This window comes from Miscanthus floridulus, chromosome 9 (assembly GCF_019320115.1).
Source record: "Miscanthus floridulus cultivar M001 chromosome 9, ASM1932011v1, whole genome shotgun sequence".
In the NCBI taxonomy this organism is placed as follows: domain Eukaryota; kingdom Viridiplantae; phylum Streptophyta; class Magnoliopsida; order Poales; family Poaceae; genus Miscanthus; species Miscanthus floridulus.
Window position 1 is genome coordinate 747,370 of NC_089588.1, and position 13,343 is coordinate 760,712.

The 13,343-nt window shown below is 43.5% G+C and overlaps 1 protein-coding gene across 1 annotated transcript; it reads right to left on the reverse strand.

Moving 5' to 3' along the window:
• Positions 1-7,035: 7,035 nt before the first annotated feature.
• On the reverse strand, positions 7,036-11,779 carry LOC136481179 (uncharacterized). The gene is made up of 9 exons (XM_066478531.1): positions 11,619-11,779; positions 9,874-9,998; positions 8,807-8,887; positions 8,623-8,711; positions 8,482-8,556; positions 8,266-8,324; positions 8,124-8,183; positions 7,540-7,794; positions 7,036-7,450 (listed from the first exon to the last, which is right to left on the reverse strand). Exons 2-9 carry the CDS (start codon positions 9,994-9,996, stop codon positions 7,365-7,367), a joined length of 828 nt encoding a protein of 275 aa, XP_066334628.1. The 5' UTR covers positions 9,997-9,998; positions 11,619-11,779; the 3' UTR covers positions 7,036-7,364.
• Positions 11,780-13,343: the final 1,564 nt, after the last annotated feature.

The following is a 13,343-nucleotide window of genomic DNA, read 5'->3' on the forward strand; positions in this document are numbered from 1 at the left end:
GCCCAAGCGGCATCAGCCTCGTTTGTCTCCCTCACCGATGCCACAGGCTCTGTGGGACACGGTGTGGTGACTACCCAGTCCACCTCAGCCAAGATGAAAGCCAGGTCTATCTTTTTCTTCCACTCCGTGTAGTTATCACCTTTGAGAGTGGGGATCTCTTTAATACAACCCATTAAGTTGTATCCGCCTGAAAACACAATTCAAATAGAGTGAGAACACAAATAATAACAATAACAATTGCATGTCTTAGTTCCAACATTGGTCAAAATTAAAACATATAATTGTTCTCTACATTAATTCTACATCACCGTTTGGCAGAAATAGAATTAATGCAAGACAAAACATCATAATATTGTCATTAATCAACGTTGGTCAGAATAATAACAATATTATAATCAATTAAAACATATCCATTTTTCAAAATTAACTTCTCCCGTTGGTTCGAATTTAATAATGAAAATAACATCTTTAAATACGCAGCGGAAAAATAATCTCAATTTAGTGAATTTTACCCACAGAAAAATTCTCTTTTCTATTTTCTTTAAGTCATTTATCCATTTTCCAGGAAATAAACATTTACTGGAAAAAGAAAAAACAAAAAACTGATTCAATTCATCATTGTTCAGTCGGCCCAGCCGGGAATTCGGCCCGGCCTGCCTCCCTTGCGCGACGCCCGGCCACACCCAGGCCGCAACCTGGGCCTGGGCCGGCAAAGCTACTCGACCACACGCGCCCGCCTGGGCCGCATCGCTGGCCCGCTCGATCTGAGCCGTCCGCGCCGATCCGACGGCCGAGCGGTGATATCGTGCGAATAAAACGCCGCCACGGCCATGCAACCCGAAACCCTAGCTTCATTCTACACTTTGCTCTCTCTCTCTCTCTCTCTCTCTCTCTCTCTCTCTCTCTCTCTCTCTCTCTCTCTTCGTCGCTCTCTCTTCTCTCCTCAGCACAGCAGCACTGAGCGAGCCACCGAGAGCGACGACGGTGGAGCGGGCAGCCATGGCGCCATCGCCGGTCCCCTCGCCGGCGTGCGCGCTCCCCAGCGGGTGAGCGCACCGCCATCGAGCGGCCTGGCCACGGCGCCCCTTTGGTCGGAGCCTGGCGAGCGGTGCCCCTGGCTCGGCCTTCTTTTTCCCCGCGCGCCGCAAGGCAGTAGCGCTGCCCAGCGGCGAGGTAGGTCACCCCTTCCCCTTCTTCCCCATATCCTTTCCTTCATCTGCTTTTGGATTTTCTTCTCGGATTTCATCCGATTTGGGGATTAGGGTTAGGGTTTCACTGTTTATCTTCTCCATGAAATCTTCATGGGTTTAGGGTTCGGCTCTTACGTTCTTAAGGCCAAAACCCTCTTCTTTTCCTTAACCCAGTTAGGGTTAGGGTTCAACCGAACCTCCTTTCCTTAACCCAGTTAGGGTTAGGGTTCAACCGAACCTCCTTTCCCTAACCTCTGTTCTTGTTAGACCCACACTGGATCTAACCTTCTACTTTTTTCTAATCGGTTTACCCGTTCTAGATCTAAAAACCCTAGAAACCGATGGCTCTGGTACCATTGTTAGAAACTATAGATCGTACTAGGGATAGATCCAAGGGGCTACTTGCTGTTGAAAAGTATCACGAATCCTAGAAACGTCTACTATAGCAGAAACAGTAGGTAGAATGAGAGAAAGGGAGAGGTAGAAGATAGACGCGTTAAACCTGACACCGCTGTGGAGGAAGATCCGGTCGCATCCGCCATGGAGTCGATGTCTGCGCTAGGGCAGCGACGGTAGGTGAAGGGGTCGGTGATGCGCGGTGGCGACCGGCGGTGAAGGCAGTGGAGTCCGGTGGCGGCGCTGCTGGTGGCTTCCCGTCACTGGTTGCGCGCCCTCTAGATCGGATTAGGGTTTAGATGTCGGTGGGGAGCTCGGCTCAGGTCAACCTCGTGATAAGAGCCGCCAGCCTCCACCTCTTTTTATAGTGCAGGGTGACAGGGGCCCTCCAGCCATGGTGGGCTAGGCGCCCCCGATCAGGGCGAGAATCAAAGGCCCAACTGGGCCGTTGGGTCCAGTTAGGATTAGAGATCAATCTAACAGGTGGTGCATGTGTTCAGATACAACCAAGCTAATAACTGTTTGGGAGCTGGCTACTTGTTTTTGTCATTTGTAGCTTCATACTCACAGTTTGCTTGTAAGCATTGCAAGGAAACTAAAATTTTGTCTGTTTTCAGTATGCGTTAGACCGTTACTGTTTGTTCATAAGCGCTAGATGGTGTTGATTGACTTCTTAATGATACTGTTTTTAGTTTCATACATTACGGCACATTCATTAGCCCTATGGAAAATAAATTTTGTTTTTTGTACTTGTGTGTGTTACTATTTGTTCATAGCCAAGTCGACATCTCATTTTTTTCAGTTTTAGTTACACATATGTTATAGTTTTTCCTATATGTAATTGAATTTTGTTATTTGTCGATTTGTGCACTATCGATTGTTCATTGATGAAAAATATTTCACCAAAAATTCCTTCTGAAGTACTACCTTTGGTCAAAAATAATTGTCACATTTGACTTTTCACGGTTCTTGATGCGTATCTTTTTTCCCTAAAATGTCGATGTGTATCTTTGACCTCTAATTTGTTCTAGAATATTTCTTAAAATTGTTCAAATTCATGAGGCTGTGCAATTGTTTTGAATACAAATCTGTACATATAACTTATATATCTTAAAACCCATTAATTTAAAAATTAATAATGTTTGTAGTTTTTAAACTTTGACCAGAGCTTGCCCAAAATGACATGTTTTTGTGACCAGAGGGAGTATCTTTCTTTTGGAATTGTATTGTTGTCATATACTTTTCTGATGTGGTAAGCACCCTTTCCGGTGTCTAATTGGTCTTGGGGTAGATTTATCATCTAAACCATTTTTTTTCCTTCAATTTTCTTGCATCTAAGAGGGGGAAAATTACTGCACTATATGGTTCAAACCAGCCACCCCTTCTAGTCATAATTGAAGCTTGTCCACTAGGCTCTGGTCTACGGCTAAGTTATAACTGCAAAGTAGGAAGCATATTAGTGAACCATTTAGAAATTCACACTTTCAGATTTTATCTAACTTTTTTTACTGCAATTTGGATCGAAACTTTGTGAATTTCAACAATTTCAGCTGCAAAAGAAATTTTAACAAATCCAAATCCAAATCTCTGAATCAATCTAGCTACTGAACTTTGTTTGTAGTTCATTTCGTATGCTACTATTTGCTCATATGTCGTAGGTGCAATCAGTAACTACTATATTGTTTCTTGTAGTTTCGTGTGCTACCATTTGTTCTTATTTAAGTAATAGGAGCAATCAATCTAACAATTGAATCCTGTCATTTATGCACGGTTTCATACAATGCCATGGATTAGTAAGCCCTAGGTGCAACCAAGATAACTTCTGAATTTCTCGCCTGCAGTTTGGTTCATTAGTGTTGGTTTTCATAATAACTAGTCGTTTCCATAAGGATGTGAACAATGCCCCATTCTAATAAATTTGTAAAGTTTCTTTTAAATCATTTGAAATGACAAAAATGGAAATGATACAGAATTGCATTTACTATTTGTATGACATGTTTTCTTAAAAAAATGAAAGTAAATGACACATGCAATGCCTAAAGAAAATGGAAATTGAAAAATGTGCCTAGTCAACTGAACATGAAGGCCACTAGATCATTCATTGTTTAGTCTATTGTGCTTATTGACTTGTGTATATCATAATTCACTTATGTTGCCTTATGTCATGCAGTGCTATCCGCAAACAGCGAGATACAAACTATAATGACAGGGATAAAGCATGGGGCCTGTGATTATATGGTAAAGCCAGTGCGCCTCGAACAGCTTAGGGGCATATGGACACATGTGGTGAAGAATAGTAAGACTGATCCACGGAACGGCATCAGCAGTGAAAGTGATGATGCTATTCAGAAGTTGCCATCTGGGGATGCAGATAAAGGTGAGAAGATTGAAGCAAACCGTAGAAAGAAGCATTCAAAGAAAAACAAAAGGGTTGTGGATGTTGCTGATGAGGACAATGAGAACACATCAGCCCAGAAGAAGCTAAGGGTCCGGTGGTGTGGTCAACTACACCGGAAGTTTGTAGAAGCTGTCGGTCAGATTGGCGTCGACAGTAAGTTCTCATGTTTCATGGATTTATCTATCAACAATTCTTCTGTTAAATATGTTTCTCTTAACAAATATTTTGTTGATGCAAATGCAGGGGCTGTTCCAAAGAAGATATTAGAAATCATGAATGTGGAAGGACTTACTAGAGAGAATGTCGCCAGTCATCTGCAGGTTTGGTTTCTACTCTTATGCTCGATCACTATGCTTGTGTTCCTATCAACTATACTATTGTTAAAGATATACACACAAAGCTCGAGTCGCGTACACACATGTATTGAGTTTGGTATGTTATACACATGTGCACTTCTAGAGTTAGTTTTTCTTGCCGTGAATTTTTTTGTTTCTTCCCATGATTAAGAGGCCACTTCATTCATTTTATGGATTTGTCATTTTTTCTTAACAAAGCGTTTTCTTCTATTTTGCGATTTCAGAAGTACCGAATCTACCTGAAAAAGCTCTGCGACGGCACACCGAGGAACTCTAATCCATTTGCTGATGAAACTGAAGTATTGCGGAGAAACATGAATGTCCCATCCTTCATTGGTTCTCCGAGCTCAAGCAACCATTTTGCAAAGATGAATTCCTCATCTACAATTGGAACGCAAACTTTGCTGCCCACACAGTCAGTTCATGTCATGAGCTTACAAAAAAACTTGGGCATTCCTCGGTCAGACATGGAAACAGTTGGCCACGATGTCAACCTGCCCAAAGATGTTATGCCTATGCCAGTGCAGGATATCAGCAGATTCATCTCTTCTGGCAAGTCCTATGCACCTGTATCGAGTGGTGGGCTGCCAGGTGCAAGCCAGTGCTTCCCTTCTGGTCCTTCTGGCAACTCCTTTGGAAATGTTTCAAATGGTGTGGTGTTGGACGCAAGCAAACCTGTCTCTGTTGATATTTCTGGGAGTTCATTTGCAAACAGCTCAAACGACAGTCCACCATTGACCTCGAACATGTGCTTTTCTTCGTCTCGTTCTTGCAGCTCGTATGCGAGCATATTGCGTGGCAAGATTTTGGGATCAAGCAGAGGTATTCCTTTCGAAGACATAGCAAATGGTGAGATGCTGGCTCCTGGTCATTTACCATTGCAGTCTCCTGAGTTGGTGAACCAACCTTCGGTTCAGCCTCAATCATGTTCTGCTAGCTTATTTAACAAGGTTGCTAGGGAAGTTCACCAATTTGCAGGACCTAGCAACTCCTGGAAAGCTACTGTGCCATCAAGGTTTTCTGATCTTGGTCGTAATGTCGGAACGTCTGAAGATCCTTTGCAAGGTAACATTTTCAAGATCAACCAGTTGTCAAGACTTGCACGCTCCTCTGGACAGGTTCTAACTTTCGGAAATGAGTATCAAAAGACAATCACAGGAATCATGGGGAAAGCCATACCAGTGGTAGGTTTCAGAGAGCAAGTGGCACCATTCAGCTTTGGAAACGACACACACTCTACATTGACGCCGATTGGCAATTCTGCTTTGGCTAGTTCTTCAAGCACAAGACCTAACCTTCAGATAGACAATTCTGCCATGCTAACCCAGGTGCTGAATGGCGATGGTGCAAGTGACAACCTCCATGAAGGTAGCACTGTTAATCAGCAAGCAGTTAATGACCAAGTGAATAACATCAATGAATTCCTCATGGGAACAAGTGAGGCACAGAATGCGGAGAGTGATGACTTGGATGATTTCCTTGCTAACTTGGTTAATCAAGTAAGATCCTTTCTCCTCCTTTTTATGCATACAATCTGTATCTGTCCTTATTTTCATTGTATTCCATTTCGCATTTGTGCAAAAGTAAATTAACACATGAGGAATTTCCTAACTGATGTTGGTTTATTTATTTCTAGTTAAATAAAAAATACTTCTAGTTGTTAGTACTTAGTGGCTCAGCATATTGCTCAGATTCATCATGCTTGTTCATGCATAACCCGACCATAAGACCTGTTAAATTGCTAGCTTATTTTAAATTTACTCTGTCTAGACTAAGGCTTTGCATGTGGAATTGATGACTACTACTTATATGATGTTTATCTAACTAAACTTGTTTTCTTTCAACAGGATTTCGTCAACAATGGTGATTCTTTCATCGACGGGGACTGGGAATTTGCCCCTTGACTCTGGAAGAGAGATGTTTTTGCATCGCCTAGCTGCTGACCAATTCATGGTTCTCGCATGTTGTATGCGCAAATTTGCACTGTTTGTAGTAGGCTAGCTAGGAGCAGGCAATCTTGGATGGAATCCCCATGTTTCTCTAGTGTAGTCATGCTGGCTCTCTTTTGTATCAGCTGTAGCTTTTAACCTATGGTGTTAAGTTTGGGACGAGGTGTGTGCCACCCCTGCCAACCCCTGACCTATGTGTTCCTCTTCAGCTTGAATTTTGGTGGTGATTTTTATTTTTAAATAAAACAACCTAGCCCCTCTTAGGGGTCCTTTTTAAAGTTGTGATCATAGACAAAGTTATGCCAGCTTTTCCATGTATGTTTTAGCTATCTAGTGGTATGATTTTCATGAACTATTTGAACTGTTGTATTTCATCTGTTTTTTAATCAGCTTCCATGTATGTTTTAGCTATCCAAATGTAATTGCTCCTCTAATATACACATCTTTTTTGTGTGTATGGTTTTCATTTCAGCAGTAGTAGGGCCGCGGACAAACTGGTTATAGTTTGCCAAGCAGGAGCAGCTTCCATATTGTTCAGTGGGATTAAGGGGATTTTTATCTCTACAAGTAAAAATCCCCCTCTATCCGTTTGGACCGGGGATTAACCTAACAAGCCCTGAGATAGGTTCAGTTTTGCCTTGCGTGGTCTGAAGTCTTAGATGACACCAGCAGCTTTAGCAGTTTAATAATTTTCTTGCCCTCATACTGTCTAGTATGACAGATACTAGATTATACAAGGAAATAAATAAACATGAAACTCATACATCCAGTATCCATCATCCATACGAAATAGTAAGGTAGGTAGATTAACAGCAGAATAAACAATCTCGCATGGCGTCCGATGGGGAAACACTGCGCTACCGAGTGTAACTTCACTCGCTTAACCTAGCTACAAAACCACGAGCGAGCCACAAAACTTGCCCAGACGAGTTGCACAGGCACAGCAGCTGAAGTAAAGTAGCACCTGGAAAGGCCTACGGGATAATTCCGGTCCGGGGTCGGAGCTTCATAGAAGAGCAGAGCAAACCTAACAGATAACTAAGCACACCAATTTGGCACAAGTCGCATTTCTTGTCTAGTAGTAGCCTCCTCGGCCGCCGCGCGGTGGCCCACGCCCACCACGCCCGCGCCAAGGCATCCCCCTTCTTCCTCTGCCACGCCCTGCGAAACAGCAGACCACAAACCATAAGAACTTGGGAATGCAAAGCAAAATCCACATCAACATGTAATGTCATCAGTCTGGGGCTTACCACGGCCAGTGGGAGGGGCATATTCTTCGGGCTCATCATAGTATTCATCTTGCTCTTCATAGTACCCGCCTCTCCGGCCATAGCCATAATCATAACCGTAGCCACCGCGCCTCCCACCTCCATAGTAGCCACCACGGCCTCTCCCTCCTCGTCCACGTGACCTTCCTCTCCCACGCCCTCTGTTGTAATAATCTCCTTCCTCCTCCCACTCGTCATTGTAACCATAAGCAGGTGGAGGGGGGCCATTGCTCATACCTGTGCATATTCAAATGCAAGAATTAATAAAAATACATTCCTTTTTCAAACACTACCGATTTCAGGAAATAAAGTATATGTGCTGACTTAAGTTACAGATATCCCAAACTGAAACCTGGACAGCAGCTGCAGTTGATTAGTTTTACATGTTGTGCATGCCTAAAACAGCTCTTATGATATTGAGCATAAAAAGCAGGCCTAAGTACCAAGTACAGGACTGAGTGTAGTGTGACCATAACTCAACAAGTCAGCATTATAAAATTATAAGATATACTGTCCAGAAAACTACTATTGCCTTTGCTGCTCATATAGACGATAAGAGAACATACCTCTTCCCCTGTCTCTTCTCCCACCACCACGTCCTCTTCCACGACCAGTGGGATACGATTCTAAAAAACCATGAACAAAATGGTGGTTATGAGGTGATCCTAACTACAGCATTAGGTAGAGAAGATCAACTGAGAATACCACCTTCATGATCATAGTCAAAGGCAGGTTTCACCTCTTCAGCTGGGATAGGTGGTTGGTATCTAAGTACAACATCATATCAAACATAACCAATAATGAGCAGGCAAGCTGACAGAAGGTTTCAAAACTATGAACAGCCATTTACAAATTAGGGAAGGAAAAGTGATCAAGCCTGAAACTCTTCTGCATTTGTAGCCAGAGGACAGGTTTTCGACTTACCCTGGAGATGATGTATCCAGAGGCTTCTTTGACAGTGTCACAGTGATCATCGACACATGGCGAGTTGTCTCTAGTCTGTGTAAAGAAGTGCGTTAGTGTTTCAATCTCCTTCTGTTTGAAGGAATATAAGAATATCCTTACGGGAGAAGGCCTTCTTCCAAAGGTTCCCATGTGTCTGTGATATCAACAGATTCAGTAGCATTGTTCTGATGAAGACCTCCAACCCTTCTCTGGATGAACAGTCAAGTGCCAGATAAAAAAAACGAGACATTAATAAAAATTCTAATAGCAGCATTATAAGGCAGACGAGGCTACTACTACTAACCTTGATCAATTCAACAACCATCACTGTCTTATTTATGGCCCGTCCCATGGCCTTGATACTAATCTCATCATGTCCATTTTCCTGTAAAAGTGGAAGGGAATAAGTTCATAATAAGAAAAGTTGGATCAAGTATCAATTCAACTGCGGTAAGATTACTGCACAAAGAGATGTGGCAAAGGTAGTGTGGCATCTTTGGCCTATAACCATTAAAACAATGGTCAGAAGAGGATGCTATATATATTGAAGAAACAAGTGCAAATAATAATGGCCAAAATTTCTAAATGCTCTGAACTATATGTGAGTTTGTGTACTTTGTATCAAAACAATAAGCTTCATAGCAGCTGAAACAACAAACTCTGAACACAACGCAAGGATCGCTAAACAGTCACCAGTAAGGGGTGAAGGGCTAAGAATTCTTATGTATCATAATGGAAACAGGACAGGAACTATCATAAAAGCAAAATATATCAGACTGAAAATCCAAAGGTGTCTCTGATTAAGATGTGCATTCGATGTGTGAACATTGAACAAAATGAGGATGTTCGATGGAAGATTTAATGGAGTAAACTTACCATTTGACAATTTATATATATTGTGAATGTTAAAATAAAGCAGGTGCGCAATTTTCAGAAGAACAATGAACAAGATGAAGAAACAACACGAGCACATGGCATCAGCACTATTATTTCTTAAATAATGTGAGCTTCACATAATTCAGGTGAAAAGGTCTAATCAGAAATAGTGCAAGGAAAAGAGCACTAGGACATTAGGACATAAGGGCAAAGAACTTGTGAAGGGAGATGAAAGTATTGGCAATGCAACAAACCATGTACTATACCACAACAAACAAAATAGCAGGCCTTCCATTCGATAGGTGTCTCTGTTTAAGCCGTGCATTAATGTTGAACAAAATGAGAATGTTAAACTTTTGCCCCTAACACTATCCCCACTTCACATAATTTCAGATTGCAAACACTTCCCAGCAATAGTTAAATATGACAAATAATATGAATGTTTATTTTTACGACAGGTTACAACAAAGCCAAGATTGAATCACAGCAGGTCACCTCAAGCAGCGACATCCCATAGCTGATATAGTTCCTCATCCTCCCCTGAGTAGTGATCCTGATCTCATTCTGGCTGATTGGTGTGTCATTCCGAGGCTTCTCTACCCTGTGGTATCTATCCATGCCTATAAATTGACAAAAAAACTCAGTACAAAATATTCAATAGACCATCAACAGGTAAATTTCAGAAGAGAGTACACTAGAAATAATACAGGCAAAAACTCATAATATCAAAAACAACAGGGGCTTCAAAAGGACCATGAAATCTAAGCCATACCTAAGAACAAGTTAAAGATGAAAAGTACAGACACTGCTCAAAATAACATGCACGTCTCTTTGAAGAAGAAAAAGTGAAGAGAAAGTTATAAAATGCGGCAAATTGCATCTCTACAGCACAGGCAATGAGTCAACCGAGATTTAGACTTCTCCTGGAACCCATAATAAATAAATATCCAAACACCGACAGAATCACTAAGAGCTGATTGCATTTAGTAGGATGGCGTATGAAGGAAAAGAGTAAATCAAGTTTAAATACTAAAAGTACATATTGGCACTACCACAGCCTGTTCTGATGTCTTTAAACCGGAAGCTCTTGAACATAAACAGGCGAAGGTAAATCTAAATAAACAATAAACCACACATATTGGCAGAAGCAAACCATACTGGTGTGATGAGATCATTCAAAAGGTAAAGTATGAATCAGCATCGACTCAAAAAACCCACATCCATAATTCACAAGATAAGAGGATACAAACAATACGCTATCTCAAGGCTCGAATTTCGTTGTTCCTTTTTTCTATATAGTAGTTAAAAGCCTTGATTTTGATGTCAAAAAATAATCTGAAACAGTGAAGTCTATCTTGATGTCCCACACTACCAGTGGAAACTGAGAGCAACATGTATATCCTACTCAAACTGACGTGCTAGAAAAACAAAGGGCAGGTTATTTGAGCACCACCAAATCAGATAAGTTGCAAAGCCCTTATGCTGCCAAAGACAGACATCTTAGGGAGACAGGTATAAGTATCCAGAACCCCACACCAATGGGCAAGCAATGGACCAAGGAAACATACAGGAACTATCGTCTTGTTTGGCTGATGGTTTTTGCGGCTGATAAGCCGGCTGATGCTGTTTTGTTGCGAGAGAAAAACGCTATACCATGGCTGATAAGTTCAAGCAAACAGGGCGCATGTATCAAACAGTGCAGTGACTGACGGTGTAAAAGATAGTGAAATGAACCCCGACCCTGGCAAACTCCCAATTGTATCCTACCCTCCGCCACCCACCCCACCAAAAACAATGGGGCAGATAATAAATCACAGAAGTATACACACGATTTGGATAGCACAAAATCGATTCTCTGCCGCGACGCGCACACCTAGAACGACGCATCCATCACAGCAGAGCCAGAACCGCTGCCGGCCGCGGCCCCTAAAACCCCCCGAATCCCTTCGGAAAAAGGGGTAGAAAACCGCATCACCCTGGACGCCTGAGCCCCAACCGCTCCCGTGACAACGACGCCGCGAATGGGAGCGGAGCGGAGGCGCCCGGAGGCGACGACCGAACCCGTGTCCCCCACCCCGCGCCCCAACAGCTCGGTCAACCCCCGTGCCTCCCCCGACCTCGGAGCCTCCACCCGCCGAGCGGACCGGCGCCCCGCCCCGCCGGCCGTCCCACGAACCCGCGCCGAATCGAGACGGAGCGGAGGAGGAGTGGAGGGGAAGGAGAAGGGAAAAAAATCTCACCTCGCGTGCTCCGCCCTCGGCCGCTGCGGCTGCCGCTCCCCCGTGCTCCTCTCCTGACTGGCTGGTTGGCTTGGCTGGCTCTGCGGCGCTGCGAGAGGGAGAGGTGGGGGCGCAGGGCGGTTTCAGGAGGGCTTGCTGCGTGCGCCCGCGTCGTCCTCGTCCTCGCACACTGGGCCGGGCCGCGAGCGGGGCGACGGGTTCGGGGTTATCCTCACGCACCTGCCTGGTCCCGGTGCACGGGGAGTGTCTCGTGCGGTCGCCCGGAGAGCCGTCCGTTGCGCTGGATCGCGGGGTCGTTCGTAGACCGGGTGCAGGGAGCGGGTAGGATAAGGGTGCCTTCGCTTGGAGGCTAGGAGATAAGGGGAGGGGCTGTACTTCGCTGGCAGGTGGGACCCGGCGACTGGCGTGTGTAGTGTAGGTTGCTTGGCCGGGCCCCCCTAGGTTGCTGAGGCTGGCGCTGGCCCCTAGTTTTATTTCTGAAATGGTTTTCTATCGGGCTTTTATAATCCGATTTTAAAACCATATATCTACTGTGATTGATGTAAATTATGTATATAAATTTTTTAAAAAATATGAATTCAATGATATAATTGAAATTATTCTTATTACAACTACTTATTATTTAGAAGTAAAGTAGACTAGCGGTCCTTAAATTTATTGAGTTGTGTCAGCCTTATCCCTAAATTACCAAATCGCACACTTAACTACCTGAACATTGTTTGGGTTTCGATTTAGTCCTGTATCGGGTTACATTCTGTGACCCAACGACGATGTCGAATCTGGGAGGTCCACCGGTCCACCCCAATCCCAAATCGTTGTCCACCACCGCTTCTCTTTTGGAATTAGATCCTCTAACTTTGCCTCCTGAACTGTACTCTGCAGTTGCTTGAAATCTGACCACTCGCTCATATCAGACGGTGAGCAGGTTATATGCGTTGCCCTTCTCTGCACGCTGGGCTTTGGCCCAACAGAGCACGGCCTGTTTCAGTAGAAAAGAGCCATGGCGTTCCTTTTTTGGCGCGAGTACTTGTTGTTTTGGCGCCGTTCCTCTCGTTTTTTGTGCGAGTGCAATCGCACGGACGTATCCAGGCGCCGCTCGGGTGCCATGCGACGGTGATCGACATCTCCTGGTGCAGTTCGGCCTCCACGGATCTACAGGTTGCAAAAATCTCTGATTGTACTCGCTGAAAAAAGTTCAATTGTATTTCATTATTTGATTCTCTTTTATTTGAAGGAACAAGAAACTTTTGCATAAAAGGGAGGTAAGAAAAAGAAAAAGGCTTCAGAGGAACCAGAAAATATACGAGCTGCATTCCATGGTGGTGCAGCAGCACCAAATATTTCCCCTAGTACTTCTCTCCCCAAGGAAGTGATGTGTGAACCATAAATGGTCATCAATAGCTTTTCTGAACTATTGACGGTAATATTTTAAAGTAAAAGACGTTTTCTCTGAACCATGGCCACTATATTGAATTATTGTTCTTTTATTTTCCAATCCAGGGATCAATGACAGATGGTGTTATTGCTGACTTCTAGTAGTACAGATCAGATCATCAGCCTCCTTTGAATCATGTTCAGATAGTTTTGGGTTAGTTCAAGTGTAATATTCAGTAGTATGCAGCCTCTGAATCTGCAATTATCAGCAACAGCTTTTGTGGATTCCATTGATAATAGTATCACAGAACCAATTTATAATACAATGGCAAGCTTGGCCACACTGGCACA